This window comes from Pseudorca crassidens, chromosome 7, assembly GCF_039906515.1.
Source record: "Pseudorca crassidens isolate mPseCra1 chromosome 7, mPseCra1.hap1, whole genome shotgun sequence".
Taxonomy (NCBI): domain Eukaryota; kingdom Metazoa; phylum Chordata; class Mammalia; order Artiodactyla; family Delphinidae; genus Pseudorca; species Pseudorca crassidens.
The window spans coordinates 68,105,955-68,123,518 of record NC_090302.1 but is presented as its reverse complement, the minus strand read 5'-3'; the positions used below and the strand labels follow the sequence as shown (position 1 = coordinate 68,123,518).

Below are 17,564 nucleotides of genomic sequence, written 5' to 3'. Positions count from 1 at the left end.
TTGGCTGCTTTGATTCTTCCAAGATTCTTCTGCTGGGCTGGGATGAATATAAGCCTGATAAATAACATTCTGGTCATTCTAGGAGAAGAAAACCAGTGTCCTAATATTCAGTTTATAGGCAGACTTCACTTAATCCTCCTGTTTTCAACATGGTACTCCATTCCTCAATGTCCTTGGTGTTCCCCCAATTCATAGACACTCTGGTTTACTCTTTTCAGGGAGTAAAAACTGATAAGTGTTTGGGATTAGTGGGTGAGGAGCAATTGCCTGGCAATCTGGAATTGGGGAGGGGATCTGTGGGTCTAATTGCTTCATTTTTTAAATTACTGAGGGATAATTGATGTATAATATTATATAAGTTTCAGTTAGACAACATATTGATTCACAGTGTTTAAAGGTGGTTATATTCCATTTATAGTTATTATAAAATATTGGCTATATTCCCTGTGTTGCACCATATATCCTCTAACTGCTTCTTAAACAGGTCTTCAATCAGTCCTTCTGTTTCTAGTGTTCTACTGTCACTGATGCTGCTGAATCTTGAACATTTTGGAGGTTCTGTGGTAAAAATAATTCTTCTTCCCAACTTTCTCTGCTGTTGGCTAAGGATTCAGTTTTCTTGGGTCAGCTAAGTCAGGCACCATTCTTCCTTGTGCTTTTCTGCTTCCCCAAATTTGATGCTATTATCTCTTATTCTATCTTTGTCCATACCCCGTCCTCCCATTACTCTCATTTTAGTGGGATTTTGGAGAGAGAAAGATAAATCTGTATGTTTAATCTACCACCTTGTTTGGAAATAAGAAAAATCTTTACCTAAATTATTCAAAACTGAATAATAATTTGATAATGACACTGAAGGGGACTTTTTGCAAGTGATTTCTTTTCTTAAAAAATTTTTTCTTGACTGTACACCTGAAACTAACACATTGTAAATCAACTCTACACCAATGAAATTGAAATATTAAAAAGAACTTTATTGAGGTATAATCTACTTACCATAATTCATCCATTGTATATAAGGTACATTTCCATTACCACAGCTCATTTTTAGAATATTTCTATCACACCACCCCCCACCAAATTTCTCTTGCTTCTGTTTGCAGTCAGTCTCTACTCCCAACCTGAGACCCATGCAACTACTGTTTTGCTTTCTGTCTCTATAGATTTGCTTTCTCTAGAAATTTTATGTAAGTGGAATCATATAGTTATTTTGTATCTTGCTTCTTTCTCTTAGCATAAGGTTTTTGAGGTTCGTCCAAATTGTAACATGTTTCAGTATTCCATTTATTTTATTGCTAAATAGTGCTCCATTGTATGAATATATACTACTACATTTTGTTCATTCACCAGTTGATGGAAATGGGGATTGTTTCCAGTTTTTATGCCATTATGAATAATGCTACCATAAACATTCATATTAAAGTTTTTGTATGGACAGATGTTTTCATATCTCTTGGGTAAATACCTACGGGTAGAATTACAGTAAGTATATGTTTAACTTTTAAAGAAACTACCAAACTTTTTCATAAGTGGCTGACCCATTTTATGCTCCTACCAGCAATGGATGAGAGTTCCACTTTTTTCAGATCCTTGGGAACAATGTTGGTTTATAGCCATTCTAATGGATGTGAGGTGGACTCTCATTATGGTTATAGTTTGCATATCCCTAATGATTATTGATGTCATAGATTGTGTTGGGGGTCCTGAAGACCACCCTCCAGGTTCCATGATTTGTTAGGAGGACTCAGAGGAATTAGCATGTTGTCATGCTCATGGCTATGATTTATTACAGTAAAAGAACTCATCACAAAAGTAGCAAAGAGAAAAGACACATGGAGTAAAGTCTGGAGGAAGTCAAGCACAGGCTTCTAAAAGTCATTTCCCAGTGGAGTCACACAAAATATACTTAATTCCTCCAGCAACGAGTTGTGACAATACGTGTGAAATGTTGTCTACCGTGAAATCTCATTGGGAACCCAGAGCCCAGGGTTTTTTATTGGGGGCCCGTCATTTAGGCACCATTTACCTACCATGCACCAAAATTTCAGGTTCCTAGAAGGAAAGTAGGTGTTCAGTGTAAACTACAGTGTTTACACTTTAGGCACAGTGAGTTATTGTTACTAGGGAATGGTGGGAACTCTCCTGAGATCCAAGTTCTCAGCCAAGGGCAATCCTTGCAAGTAGGACTTTCTAAGCATAGCAGTCTCAGGCTTGCTTTGTTAACTCTTTTCTGCACAAGTATATTTTCATGTGCTTATTAAGCATTCATATATTTTCTTAGGTGAACTATCTCTTAAAATCTTTTGCTCTTTTAAAATTGGGTTGTGTTACTAAGAGTTGTAAGAGTTCTTTGCATGTTCTGGATATGGTCCTTTATCAGATAAATGATGTGCAAGTATTTCTCTCAGTCTGTACTTATCTTTTTTATTTTCCTTTATCAACTATTCTTTATTTAATTTTCACTAAATTATTTTCTTTCTGTTGGCCTTATCACTGACATCAGTTCCAAGTTGCTTCAGTGGTCACTCACATAGTAGCAATTTTTTTTTCTTTTAAAAAATTTTATTGAAGGGACTTCCCCGGTGGTGCAGTGGTTAAGAATCCACCAGCCAGTGCAGGGGACATGGGTTCGATCCCTCGTCCGGGAAGATCCCACATGCCGCAGAGCAACTAAGCCCATGCGCCACAACTACTGAGCCTGCACTCTGGAGCTCGTGAGCCACAACTACTGAACCCACATACCATGACTACTGAAGCCCGTGTGCCTAGAGCCCATGCTCTGCAACAAGAGAAGCCACCACAATGAGAAGCCCGTGCACCGCAATGAAGAGTAGCCCCTGCTCCCCGCAACTAGAGAAAGCCTGTGTGCAGCAGTGAAGACCCAACACAGCCAAAAATAAATAAATAAACAAATTTATTAAAATAAATAAAATAAAATAAAAATTTATTGGAGTATAGTTTATTTACAATGTTGTGTTAGTTTCAGGTGTACAGCAAAGTGATTTAGTTATACATGTATATATATTTATTCCTTTTTAGATTCTTTTCTTATATAGGTTATCATAGAATACTGACAAGCATTCCCTGTGCTATACAGTAGGTCCTTGGTGGTTATCTATCTTTTTTTAAGTAGGCACTATCATTTTTTCTTTAATATTTATTTATTTATTTATTATTTGGCTGTGCCGGGTCTTAGTTGTGGCAGGTGGGCTCCTTAGTTGCAACAGGCTCCTCAGTTGTGGCTTGCCAGCTCCTTAGTTGTGGCATGCAAACTCTTAGTTGCGGCATGCATGTGGGATCTAGTTCCCTGACCAGGGATTGAACCCCAGCCCACTGCATTGGGAGTGCAGAGTCTTAACCACTGCACCACCAGGGAAGTCCTTTGTTATCTGTCATATATAGCAGTGTGTGTGTGTGTTCATACCAAGCTCCTGATTTATCCCTCCCTTCCCCTCCCCCTGCCATGTTTCCCCTTTGGTAACCATAAGTTTGTTTTCAACATCTGTAAATCTGTTTCTGTTTTGTAAACAAGTTCATTGGTTTCTTTTCTTTTTTAAAAAATTAGATTCCACATACAAGTGATATCATATGATTTTTGTCTTTCTCTGTCTGACTTAGTATGCTAATCTCTAGGTCCATCCATATTGCTGCAAATGGCATTACTTCATTCTTTTTTATGGCTGAGTAATATTCCATTGTATATATGTACCTCATCTTCCTTGTCCATTCTGCTGTCGATGGACATTCAGGTTGCTTCCATGTCCTGGCTATTGTAAATAGTGCTGCAGTGAACGTTGGGGTGCATATATCCTTTAGGATCATGGTTTAGGATTATGCCGAGGAGTGGGATTGCAGGATCGTGTGGTAGCTCTATTTTTAGTTTTTTAAGGAACCTCCATACTGTTCTCCATAGTGGTTGTACCAATTTACATTCCCACCAACAGTGTGAGAGGGTTCCCTTTTTCCCACACCCTTCCAACATTTACTGTTTGTAGACTTTTTGATGATGGCCATTCTGACTGTTGTGAGGTGATACCTCATTGTAGTTTTGATGTGCATTTTTCTGATAATTAGTGATGTTGAGCATTTTTTCATGTGCTTTTTGGCTATCTGTATGTTTTCTTTGGAGAAATGTCTATTTAGGTCTTCTGCCCATTTTTTGATTGGGTTGTTTGTTTTTTGACATAGAGCTAACATGAGCTGTGTGTATATTTTGGAGATTAATCCTGTGTTGGTCACTTCATTTGCAAATATTTTTTCCCATTCTGAAGTTTGCCTTTTCATTTTGTTTATGGTTTCCTTTGCTGTGCCAAAGGTTTTAAGTTTAATTAGGTCTAATTTGTTTATTTATTTATTTTATTTTCATTACTCTAGGAGGTGGATCAAAAAAGATATTGCTGTGATTTATGTCAAAGAGTGTTCTGCTTAAGTTTTCCTCTTAAGAGTTTTATAGTATCCAGCCTTGCATTTAGGTCTTTGATCCATTTCGAGTTTATTTTTGTGTATGGTATTAGAGAGTGTTCTGATTTCATTCTTTTCCATATAGCTGTCTAGTTTTCCCAGCACCACTTATTGAAGACACTGTCTTCTCTCCATTGTTTATTTGTGTCTCCTTTGTCATAGATTAATTGACCATAGGTGCATGAGTTTCTTTCTGGGCTTTCTATCCTGTTCCATTGATCTGTATTTCTGTTTTTGTGCCAATACCATACTGTTTTGATTTCTGTAGCTTTGTAGTATAACCTGAAGTCAGGGAGTCTGAGTCCTCCAGCTCCATTTTCTTTCTCAGGATTGCTTGTACTTGTCTTTTCATTCTCTTAATTGTCTTTTTAAATATTAATTAATTAATTTTTGGCTGCATTGGGTCTTGCTCTGTGCAGGCTTTCTCTAGTTGCAGTGAGTGGGGGCTACTCTTCATTGCAGTGCATGGGCTTCTCATTGCGGTGGCTTCTCTTGTGGAGGACGGGCTTTAGGCGCGCAGACTTCAGTAGTTGTGGCCTGCGGGCTCAGTAGTTTGGGCACACAGGCTTAGTTGCTCCGTGGCATGTGGGATCTTCCTGGACGAGGGATCGAACTCATGTCCACTGCAATGGCAGGCAGATTCTTAACCACTGTGCCACCAGGGAAGTCCCTTAATAGTGTCTTTTGAAGAGTAAATTATTTTTATAAAGTCCAATATGTCAATTTTTTATTTTTATGGATCATGATTTTGGTGTATGTCTAAGATATCTTTGTCTAACAAAGGTTATAAAGATTTACTTATATGCTTTCTTCTAGAAGTTTTACAGTTTTAGGTTTTCCATTTAAGTTTGTGGTGTATTGTGAGTTAATTTTTGTGTGAGGTGGTGTGAGTGTTTAAGCTCTTTTTTTAAATTTCCTGTATATGGATGTCCAGTTATCCCAGTGTCATTTGTTGAAAAGACCATCCTTTCCTCACTGAATTGCCATGACACTTTTTTGGCATCAATCGACCACAAATGTAAGAGTTTATTTATGGATTCTCCATTCTTTTCCTTGATCTGTATGTTTATCTGTAGCTAATATCATACTGTCTTGATTACTTTAGCTATAATTTTGATACTAAGTTTTGAAATTGAATGGTTTAAGTCTTTTTTGTTGTTTTTTTCAGAACTGTCTGGCTATTTTAGGTCCTTTGCCTTTTGTATACAGTTTTAGGATCAGCACACCAATTTCTGTAACAGAAAGTTTGCTGGGATTTTGATAGGGATTGCACCGAATCTATAAATCAGTTAGGGGAGAATTGCCTTCTTAACAATATTGAATATTCTGATCCATTCATTTATATATATCTCTCCATTCATTTATATCTTATTTAATTTCTCTCAGAAATGCTTTGTAGTTTTCACTGTAAAGTCTTGCACTTAAGGAGTAAATTTATTCCTAGGTGTTGTATTCATTTTTATGCTATTGTGAATTGCATTGTTTTATTAATTTAACTTTTGGATTGTTTGTTGCTAGTATGTAGAAATTCAATTGATTTTGTAATTGATCTTGTCTCCTGCAGCTTTGTTTAACTTTCTTGTTTTTGGTAGTTCTGTGTGTGTGTGTAGAGTTCTTAGGATTTTCTAAGTATAGGACCATGTCATCTGTAGATACAGTTTTATTTTTTCCTTCCCAATCTGGATGCCTTTAACTCTTTTTTCTTTTTTTTATTCCACTGGCAAGAACCTCCAGTAGGGTGTTGAATAGAAGTGGTGAGAACAGACATCTTGTTTTGTTCCTCACAGTGGCAGGGAATATTCAGTCTTACTGCTAAGCATGATGGTAGTTGTAGCTTTTTTGTAAATGACTTTTATCAGGTTGAGGAAGTTCCCTTCTTTCCCTAATTTCCTGAGGATTTTGTAAAAAAAAAAAAGAAATCAAGAACGGTTATTGGATTTTGTCAAATGCCTTTCTGAATCATTGAGAAGATCAAGTAGTTTTGTCCTTTATTCTACTGATGTGGTATATTACATTAATTGATTTTCCAGTGTTAAAACCACCTTGTATTTCTGGTATAAACTCCTCTTGGTCATGGCATATAATCCTTTATAAATATTGCTGGTTCAGTTTGCTCATATTTTTAAAGGATTTTTACATTTATATTTACAAGAGATAGTGGTCTGTAGTTTTCGTGTGACAATTTTGTCTGGCTTTGGAATCCGGGTAATATTGGCCTTGTAGAATTAAGTAGGAAGTGTTCCCAAATTTTCTAAAAGATCATGTGTAGGATTGGTGTTACTTCTTTCTCAAATATTTGATAGAATTCACCAGGTCCCCCTATTTATCCTTCTTGATACTTAACATAGTTCATAATGATACACTTGGGCGATATTTTGGTCACCTGCTTCTCCTTCTATATTAAGGTTCCATGAGGTTCCTGTTCCTTGTCTCTGTCATTCAGCACAGTGTCTGATTCATCATAGGAGATCAGTAAGTGTTTGTGGAGTGAATGGTAGATGCCCAATTTATGTGTCATGATGGGCTAGTCTTCTATTGGTGCCAATGAAGTTTAGCAATTCCAAATAATTAGAGATGGTAAAAAAGGCAATGTTTGCTAAAGTGCTTTGTACTCAGAGGAGTAACTATAGAGTTTTAACAGTGGTCTACAAAGAGTAGATTTTCCGATGGTATACAGCAGTGAGTTTGGGGTTGGATCGGTTTTAAGGCCACAGGAAAGAAATTGTATAGCTTCACTGAGTGTCAATTTTACAAAAAGAGTTTGGGGAAATATTAAAGATGGCCATATTAAGAAGTAAATATAAAATTTTAAGATAAAATACCATTTGCAGTGGTCCCTAAGATCTCCAGCTTACCCATTCATTCTTTATCCTGGGAGGAAAAGTTTGAAAAGAAAGATCAAAGTGGGCCTGAATCTCAGCTCTAGTACTCATTAGCTGTGTGATCTTGAGTGAGTTTACCTCCTAGCTTCAGTGTTCTTGTTTGCAATATGGGTAAGACAGATTTATGCCAGTTTTAAGAGATGGACAAGAGAGCTTAAGGGAAAGTATGCAAAAGTGTTTAATGCATAGCAAGCGACAGTAAATTCTTCATAGGCAAGGACGTTTTGGAAAAGGATTAGAGAGTTGTTTATATGAGTTAGGGTAGAGTTGTCTGGAACTAACAAGACATGGGCAGTAATTGTAACAGGGAGGGGGAGGAAAGGTTGTCTTGTCCAGCACCAGCTCTACAAAAGTACCAGTGTTGATGCCATTTTATCCATACCATCTTCATCTTTCAAGATCTCCACCCTCTGTTGAGAGCAGGGATGGGGAAAGTTGGGAGTGCCATGGGTTGTTGACAAAGCTGCTCTCCACAAGGGCAGTTTGAAAGGTGGGGGGGTGCTTCTTATCCAAGTCTGGGGGCATGAGTGTGACATTTTTCTTCTGGAAGATTCATAGGTAATGTTAAGACAGCTGTCAAGAGAAGGCTGGTGTTCATCACTGTAGTTCCTCTGTAAGGCCCATGTGATGTTCCCTGTCAATGGCAAGGGATGGCATGCAGGCTTTTCCTCGGCTTCCAATAGCCTCCCTGTCTCCATCCTGTCCCCTCAGGTTTCCATCCTCAGCTGTTAAGGGCCCTGACCTCCTACTGAGAAGGCAGGGAGCAGCTTCACCCTCCCCTGTTCTTAAGAATGATCAGTAAGCTTTGCTCCCCTCTGGATCTCCCTCTTTGACTTTTTAGAGCTGAGGTCAGCAAACTTTCTCTGTAAAAAGTCATATAGTAAATATTTTAGCTTTTGTGGGCCAAGAGGCAAAATCAGGAATATTTCTACAAATTTTGTAGACACCGAAACTTGAATTTTATATGTTTCATGGGTCGTGTATTATTCTTTTGACTTTTTTCAACCATTTAAAAATGTAAAAGAACATTGTTAGCTTGCTGGTCATACAAAGACAGGTGGCCGGCTGAATGTGGCCTGTTGCCAATACTTTGCTGAGCTCTATTCTAGAGCCGAACGTGGAAGAACAAAATACAAAAAACTCTGAATATTAAGTGTTCTGCAGTCTAAAATGCCTCTGACTTACTGACTCACTCCTTCACAAAAACTAATGGGAAGAGTGAGGAAGTGTGGGAAAGAAAAACAACCATAGGATTGTCAATACTTGAAGTTCCCATGTCCCACAATGGGGAAGTCATCGTGTTTAATTCCAAACCACCCATCAGAGCAGTCTCCTGAGTTTGCTTTGTGATTCAAATCACCTGGCTTCTTGTTGAAACTAGGGTCCCAGATGAGAGTTATTGATGCCAGTGGTTTCTAGGTAGGCTCTGTAGTGGTTCTCAGGGTCAGGTGAGCTGAAGAAACACTATAATAGGGGAAGGCTGCTTATAGAGAGGGCAAAATAATCTCCCAAACTGTGCTTCTTAAAGTGTGGCCCCTGGCCTAGCGGCATCGGAGTGGCTCAGAACTTGCTAGGTCCACTGAATCCGAAACTCGGGGGTAGGGTGTGGCTATCTGGCTTTTATCAAGCCAGGTGATTCTGATGCACACGGAAACTTGAAGACCACTGCCCCGGCATCATTACTATCACCTGGGGCAGTGATTGAGCACCCACTTGAGCAGTCAAGGCCGAGGCGCCCTGAAACTGCTTTGTTCTCAGAGTGCGAGGCCTGTGTGAAGAGCTGAAGGCATCGATTTCCACAAGGAAGATCTGGAAATGGATGCCTTTCTACACCAAGGGGCACCATGGATCCTAGAGATAGAAAATGCCACCCAGTGTGATGAAGGTGGGGTTTTCGGCCTTTTTGCCCAAGTGAGCAGGGCGTTTGCTGACTTGTGCACCCACGAGCTTTCCAAAGTCGTCACAGTCTTCGCTTTTCCCGAGGTTTCAACAAGGCCCAACGGGGGACCTTGGTCCTGGGCCTGCCAGGCAAGCCGCTGCAGGATTCCTGACCTCACAGGTGCACCCGTGGCCCCGGTGACGTCACAGAGGCCCAGCGGGCCTGGGGCGGGCAGAGGCGGGGCCGGTGCGTGGAGGGGCCGGGGCGGTGCGTGCAGGGGGCGGTCTCCCGGGCCCGCGTGGTCCACGCTCTGTTCTGCCCCGGTGCAAGGCCGGCTCAGGGAAGGAAACGGAAGACCGGAGTTTGCAAAAGGGTCACTTAAGTTTTCTCTGGAGTCAGTATTCAGGATATTTGCCAAGACCCAGGAGACTCGGCGCGCCCCCTGCGAGGCGGTCGGCGTCTAGGAGGCAGCGGCGTGGGATGCCCTGCGCCGGCCTCCAGGCCTGTGCATGGCCCCAATGAAGAGGAAGTGCATCTGCGACCTGTGCTCCTGCGGGTAAGGCGTCCGCGCCCGCGCCTAGGGCCCGGGAACCTGGAATTTCAGACTCTGAAAGCTAGGCTGAGCCCTGACCCTGAGCTTCGAGATCAGGAAGCACCACGGTGGGTGCGTCCACTTGTCGGCGGCCTCTTTTAGGCTGCTGCTAACTGTTGTTAGCAGTTAACGCGCCGCGTTGAATCAGCCCCGATGAACGTGGCTGTTCTCAGGCCTTCTCCGTTTTCCTTCCCGCCGAGAGCTGCGCGGACGTTGAAAATGAGCACAGACCCGCAGAGTTTGTGCTCCCCTCCCTGCAGCCTAGAGAGTGTCAGACAAGGATAGAAACCCCCCTGGCCAGGTTGGGCCAAGTCTTGCATCTTTTGTTGGTCTCCTTTTGGGGAAGAGGAATCCTTTCATGTAACTGAATTTCTCATTCAGAGAAATTCTTACTACTTAGGAGTGTAAGGTATTCTAAAACTTATGTCCACACTGGTATAGAGTTGAACAAGAATAAGGAAAGGAAATTATTTTTGCGCTCCCTTGTCCTGGCCTTGCCAGGTGTCTCTCCTGACCATTGCCTTTATTAACCATGCTTGGGTGAAGCAGGTGGTTCCAGGGAGAAATCCCGGGTTTTAGTCAAAGTTCTGCCGCTGACTCCTTTCCTGTATCTCACAACGCCTGAGGTGCTTCTTTCACCTCCTTCTTAGGACATGTAAGAATTGCTGGGCTTGAGGACAGCACAGGAGCAACAGAAAAGAGGGGCGGCTCTGGGGTCAGCCCTCATGGGCTGTTGTTCATTGTGGGGTCTTGGGCAGGTAACTGAACTTCTCCAGGATTCTCTAAGTAGTCAATGAGATAATGTGTGTGAGACTCCTGCTAATGGGTTGTGCTTAAAATACGCTAGCATCTGGAAAGCTGCAAAAAACACTTGCTAACTTTGTTACGTGAATATTGAAAATGTCATCAGTAGTGGGGAGAATTAAAGGGAACTCTAGTAACTGGGTGAGAAATCTTACACATCTCTGGCATCAGTGGGTGGTTCTCAACCGTGGCTGCCCCCTAGAGTCACCTGGGGAGCTTTAAAGTGATACTGGTTTCCCAGGCTGTTAAATCATCCTCTCTGAGGGTGGGCCCCACAGCAGTCTGTCGGTGATTTCCCCATTTGCCAGGATTGGGAACCGCTGAACTAGATCACATAGAAGCATGGGTCCTGCTTTTTAAGGTTGGTTAGGGGGATCCAGAGCAGTGTTTTAATCTAGGGCTAATTTTCCACACGACTGAGGCAAAACCTCTACGGGTCACCCTCTGCTGGGGCCCTTTACATACCCTCACGTCTCTTCTTGAGGTATTGAGTTATTCAGGTAGGACTGGGGCTTAATTTGCTCCCTTGTGGACATTGGGATTGAAATATCTGATACAGTCTCCATCTTTGCCCAGTATGCATTCCAGTTAGGAAGCCAGGAATGCTCATTGAAGAGGTACAGAGGGTATGCAGTGAGAAGTCTCCGTCCTGTCCCTGTAGTAGGGGACGTTCCTTCTCTGTTTCTCCTTCACCCCTGAAAAGGGGCTGTTTCCCATTGGATGCAGAGTCTGTCCATGGGTCTCTTCTTTGCTTCCTCCTCCTCCTGTACCTACCCCTCTACTCTGATTTCAGTCAGGGATCTCTGGTTTGACTCTCACACCCCTCAGCCTCTCTTCTCTTATTTCAGTCTCCTTTCACTTCTCAGAGTGCTTGTTGGTCCATCTGGTTATCTCATCAACCTCAACTTCAACAACCTTCAGATAGTCACCACGTTCCCTTTCTCCAGTATCTGCCCCATTAATGGTGCCTTCTATTGTCCATTTACCCTGGGTGTATTTATTTATTTATTTTTAAATTAATTTTTATTGGAGTATAGTTGATTTACAATGTGTGTTAGTTTTAGGTATACGGCAAAGTGAATCAGTCATACACATATCCACTCTTTTTTAGATCCTATTCCCATGTACGTCATTACAGAGTATTGAGTAGAGTTCCCTATACTATACAGTAGGTTCTTATTAGTTATCTATTGTATATATAGTAGTGTGTATATGTCAATCCCAATCTCCCAATTTATCCCTCCCCTCCCCTTTCCCCCTTGGTAACCATAAGTTTGTTTTCTACATCTGTGACTCTATTTCTGTTTTGTAAACAAGTTCATTTGTACCATTTTTTTTTTTAGATTCCACATATAAGTGATATCATATGATATTTGTCTTTCTCTGTCTGACCTACTTCACTCAGTATGACAATCTCTAGGTCCATCCATGTTGCTGCAAATGGCATTGTTCCATTCTTTTTTATGGCTGAGTAATATTCCATTGTATATATGTACCACATGTTCTTTATCCATTCATCTGTCTATGGTTACTTACATTTAGGTTGCTTCCATGTCCTGGTTTTCGTAAATAGTTCTGCAGTGAACACTGGGGTGCATGTATCTTTCCGAATTATGGTTTTCTTTGGATATATGCCCAGGATTGGGATTGCTGGACCATATGGTAGCTCTATTTTTAGTTTTTTAAGGAACCTCCATACTGTTCTCCATAGTGGTTGTACCAATTTACATTCCCACCAACAGTGTAAGAGGGTTCCCTTTTTTCTACAGCTTCTCTAGCATTTACTGTTTGTAGACGTTTTGATGATGGCCATTGTGACTGGTGTGAGGTGATACCTCATTGTAGTTTTAACAATTTTTTTTTTTTTTGGCTGCATTGGGTCCTCGTTGCTGCGCGCAGGCTTTCTCTAGTTGTGGCGAGTGGAGGCTACTCTTTGTTGCGGTGCGCAGGCTTCTCATTGCAGTGGCTTCTTTTGTTGTGGAGCACGGGCTCTATGCACATGGGCTTCAGTAGTTGCAGCATGTGGGCTCAGTAGTTGTGGCACGTGGGCCCTAGAGCATGCAGGCTTCAGTAGTTGTGGCTTGTGGGCTCTAGAGTGCACACTCAGTAGTTGTGGTGCATGGGCTTAGTTGCCCCGCGGCACATGGGATCTTCCCGGACAAGGGATTGAACCCATGTCCCCTGCATTGGCAGGTGGATTCTTAACCACTGTGCCACCAGGGAAGTCCCCCTCATTGTAGTTTTGATTTGCATTTCTCTAATAATTACTGATGTTGAGCATCTTTTCACGTGCTTTTTGGCCATCTGTATGTCTTTTTTGGAGAAATGCCTGTCTAGATCTTTTGCCAATTTTTTTCAGTGGGTTTGTTTTTTTGATGTTGAACTGCATGAGCTGTTTGTAAATTTTGGAGATTAATCCCTTGTCAGGATTAATTTGCAAATATTTTTTCTCATTCTGTGGGTTGTCTTTTTGTTTTGTTTATGATTTCTTTGCTGTGCAAAAGCTTTTGAGTTTAATTAGGTCCCATTTGTTTATTTTTGTTTTTATTACTCTAGGAGGTGGATCAAAAAAGATCTTGCCACGATTTATGTCACAGTGTGTTCTACCTATGTTTTCCTCTAAGAGTTTTATAGTTTCCGGTCTTACATTTAGGTCTTTAATTCATTTTGAGTTTATTTTTGTATATCATGTTAGAGACTGTTCTAATTTCATTCTTTTATGTGTAGCTGTCCAGTTTTCTCAGCATCACTTATTGAAGAGACTGTCTTTCTCCATTGTATATTCTTGCCTCCTTTGTCATAGACTAGGTTACTATAGGTATGTGAGTTTATCTCTGGACTTTCTATCCTGTTCCATTGATCTATATTTCTGTTTTAGTGCAAGTACCATACTGTCTTGATTACTGTAGCTTTGTAGTATAGTCTGAAGTCAGGGAGCCTGATTCTTCCAGGTCCATTTTTCTTTCTCAAGTTTGCTTTGGCTATTTGGAGTCTTTTGTGTTTCCATATAAATTATAAACTTTTTTTTCTAATTCTGTGAAAAATGCTATTGGTAATTTGATAGGGATTGCATTGAATCTGTCAGTTACTTTGTGTAGTATAGTCATTTTGACAATATTCTTCCAATCCAAGAACATGGTCTGTCTCTCCATCTGTTTGTGTCATCTTCAGTTTCTTTCATCAGTATCTTATAGTTTTCTGAGTACAGGTCTTTGCCTCCTTAGGTAGGTTTATTCCTAGCTATTTTATTCTTTTTGATGTGATGATAAATGGGATTATTTCTTTAATTTCTCTTTCTTATCTTTCATTGTTAGTGTATAGGAATGCAAGAGAGTTCTGTGTATTAATTTTGTATCCTGCAGTTTTACCAGGTTCATTGATGAGCTCTAGTAGTTTTCTGGTAGCATCTTGAGGATTTTCTATGTATATTATCATGTCATCTGCAAACAGTGACAGTTTTACTTCTTATTTTCCAATTTGAATTCCTTTTTTGTCCTTTTCTTCTCTGATTGCTATGGCTAGGACTTCCAAAACTATGTTGAATAAAAGTGGCTAGGTGGACATCCTTGTCTTTTTATCCTGGGTTTAAAAATTTGAATCATCTCTTATCCTTCACCATCCCCAGTATTCATATCATCTCCAAAGTCTCAAACCATCCTCTTTTGAAATCTATATTGGTACCTTCCTTTTTATTCTCATTGGTCTCCCCTTGGGTCTCTAATTTTTATGTTTGGAAGCTGGTCCTAATGTACCTTTCTAGTTGTCTCCATGACCCCCTTACATAAAACCACTCATACTGGATTGGGCTTCCTGGCATCCCCTAAGCAGACCTTGTGACCCTCCCCATCTCTTTTCCCCTACGCTTACTGCCCCTTTTCTAAAATGCTTGTGTCGCCTCCTCCTGTTGCATGATCTTTTAAGGCCCTGCATCTGTTGCCTGTCTCAGTAATCGAGCCCCGTAGCTCCCCTTTGGAGAGGGACCCCATTTTCTGTTAATGGTTCTAGTTATCTGTCTGCATGCTTTCTCCCCTCTTTGTGTACTCGTGGAAAGCAGAGCCCATGTTTTCTATTTGTGTGTGTGTGCTGTATAATACTAACACACTGTTCTCCATAGAGCAGTCAAAACATATCCTTTTGAATAAATAGATGGATTTTGTTTGTCAAGGTGTTATACTGGAATGGATTAGGGAGCCTGGGTTTACAGCTGTGCTGTCCCGTAGGTTAGCCACTAGCAACATGTGGCAACTTCATCTAAATTGTTTGAAATTCAATAAAATATACTCAGTCACATGTGTAGCCACATTCCAAACACTCAGTAGCTATGCATGTGCAGTGACTACTCTATTGCACAGTGCAAATAGGGAGCATTTCCATCATTGCAGAGTTACACTGGACAACCCTGACCTAGAGTCTCATTATTTGGAAGGCTTCCTCCTCACCCCCAATTAAATCTGCTTAGAAATGGATTGGGAAGGAATGAGAGGAATTATATAGGTGTTCTCTAAGCTTTAGAAGTCGAAGATTTTTTACTTTGCCAGCCTGAGATTATGGGAAAAAGTGATGAGAAATCTGGTGGAAAAGCATGTGTGAAGATGAACACTACTGGTCAGAGGAGAGAGTGTTTCAGTGGGAGAGGGGAGCCTGGGGTTTCTGAGTGAGTCATTTGATCTCCCAGGGCTTCAGTTCCTCCAAGTTTTTAAAATCAGGAGACTTGTGGAGGCTCTTGGGACTGCCAGGGAGGGAAGGAAGCCCACATCTCTTTTTTCCTCTTCCACTGCATTTTCCTCCTGAGGCTTTGTTTGAGCAAATAGTTCTTTAATGTCCTTTCAAGTTTAATTTTTAAAAAAAATTTATTTATTTTTGGCTGCATTGGGTCTTTGTTGCTGCACACAGGGTTTCTCTAGTTGCAGCGAGCGGGGGCTACTCTTCGTTGCAGTGCGCGGGCTTTTTGTTGCGGTGGCTTCTTCTGTTGCGGAGCACGGGCTTGAGGCACACAGGCTCAGTAGTTGTGGTGCATGGACTTAATTGCTCCGTGGCATGTGGGATCTTCCCAGACCAGGGCTTGAACCTGTGTCCCCTGCATTGGCAGGCAGATTATTAACCAGGGCACCACCAGGGAAGTCCTCAACTTTAACTTTGGGAGACTCTGTTCTTGTTACTGGGGAGGCTCAGGATGCACACGGATAGCTGGATAGGTAGCCGTCCTCTGTGGGAGCAGCTGTCAGAGGCTCGAGGAATGGGCAGCGCTCTTGGAGCCAGTTCTTTCTTTTGGCCACAAGATGGCAGCCTTCTCCCAACCAAGTCTCACTGCTAGATCAGCCTAAAGGGAAAACAACACCTCGTTCTGGGTTTTTCTTCAGCGTAATTTTTTATAGATTTACCTTAAGTTTTATAGAATGAGCAATTAGAGTTTAGGGCCCAGCAGAGCTCAGGAAGTGGTATACCTTGAGAGTAGATCACAGATGACAAAGTGAAGGTGTTGCAAATATCTAAATCTGGAGATTCCAACCCCTCATAAAACTTTTTAATGAGCTTTGCAGGTTTTAAAAAACCAGGCGCATTTTCCTGAATTAAGCTCAAGGCTTTCCATCCACAGCAGCACTCCACTTGACAATCAAGATCTGGCGATCGGTATTATTACCATAAAGTGTTATACTCTCTTTTCAGTGCGATCAATGCCAAGTAAGCAAAAATATTCATGAGTTGTAGAGATACAGTAATGGAACAGTTTTAAAATTGTTTCTAACCATCCTCTCACTTAATCATCTTGACACAACAGAGCTACATTGGGGGATTGGAGTGTTTGATTGTAGTCACCTTACTTTTGTATATGAGAAAATAAGATCATCTGAATGTCCCCAGTACTTCTTGTTACTGAAAAAAAGGCCACCTTTCACAGTTTTCGGTATTATACTACCTTACATTTCTGTAGTGTTTCGAAAATTTTAAAAGCACTTTCTTATACATTATTATCTTTCGGGATTGGCGGGGGTGGGGGGTGGTCCCTCAACATGGGGAGCATTGCTTAGCTTGGAAATTTGATTCCTTGATCTTAGCCTTCATTTTCCCTGGGGATGTTTTCTGTTTACTGAGCTGTTCTTGTCCCAGATTACTAAATTTGCAACTGGGGGTGGGGAGGAGGAGGGTTCTGGGGAGGGCTGTAGATAAAATAAATTGCTAATTAGCTTTTTTTTTTTTTTAAATAAATGTATTTATTTATTTATTTGCCTGTGTCGGGTCTTCGTTGCTGTGCACAGGCTTTCTCTAGTTGCCGCGAGCATTGCGGTGCACGCGGGCTTCTCATTGCGGTGGCCCCTCCCATTGCGGGGCACGGGCTCCAGGCATGCAGGCCTCAGTAGTTGAGGCATGCGGGCTTCAGTAGTTGTGGAGCACGGGCTCAGTTGCTCCGCGGCGTGTGGGATTCTCCCGGACCAGGGCTCAAACCCGTGTCCCCTGCATTGGCAGGCAGATTCTCAACCACCGAGCCACCAGGGAAGTCCTGCTTATTAGCTTTTTAAATCTGAAAGGGATCTTAGCAGTCTCTAGCTCTTCTTATTTTACAGATAAGGAGTTTGAAGCATTGAGGTTAATTTTAATATACAAGAACACATTTTGTTAAGCTTTAGGCACAATTAGGTCAACAATTAAATTTTTTTTATCTTTTATTGTGTATCAGACTCTGCTAGATGTTACAATTCAGTCTATGATCTGTTTTCAAGTCACACTGGGTAAGGTTTGAGCGTAGATTATAACGGAAAGGTTCCTGTCCATTTGAGAAATATTACCTGATGTAAAAAAAGAGGTGTAATTCTAAAAACCTTTTAGTAAAGTAATATAAATAGCAAATCTCTCTCCTGAGATTAAGATGTAGTAACAGTACTTTTTCTGAAATTCTTGTAAAAAAAAATTGTGGTTAATCAAGGAATTGATACAGCTTACTTTTATA

General features: G+C 41.1%; 1 protein-coding gene across 1 annotated transcript in view; it reads left to right on the top strand.

Moving 5' to 3' along the window:
* Positions 1 to 9,740: 9,740 nt before the first annotated feature.
* LOC137228359 (stabilizer of axonemal microtubules 1-like) overlaps positions 9,741 to 17,564 on the top strand; it is a 64,436-nt gene continuing 56,612 nt past the window's right edge. Inside the window, exon 1 of the mRNA XM_067745478.1 lies at positions 9,741 to 9,778. Within this exon, the coding sequence (XP_067601579.1) occupies positions 9,741 to 9,778 (38 nt within the window). The remainder of the gene's footprint in view (positions 9,779 to 17,564) is intronic.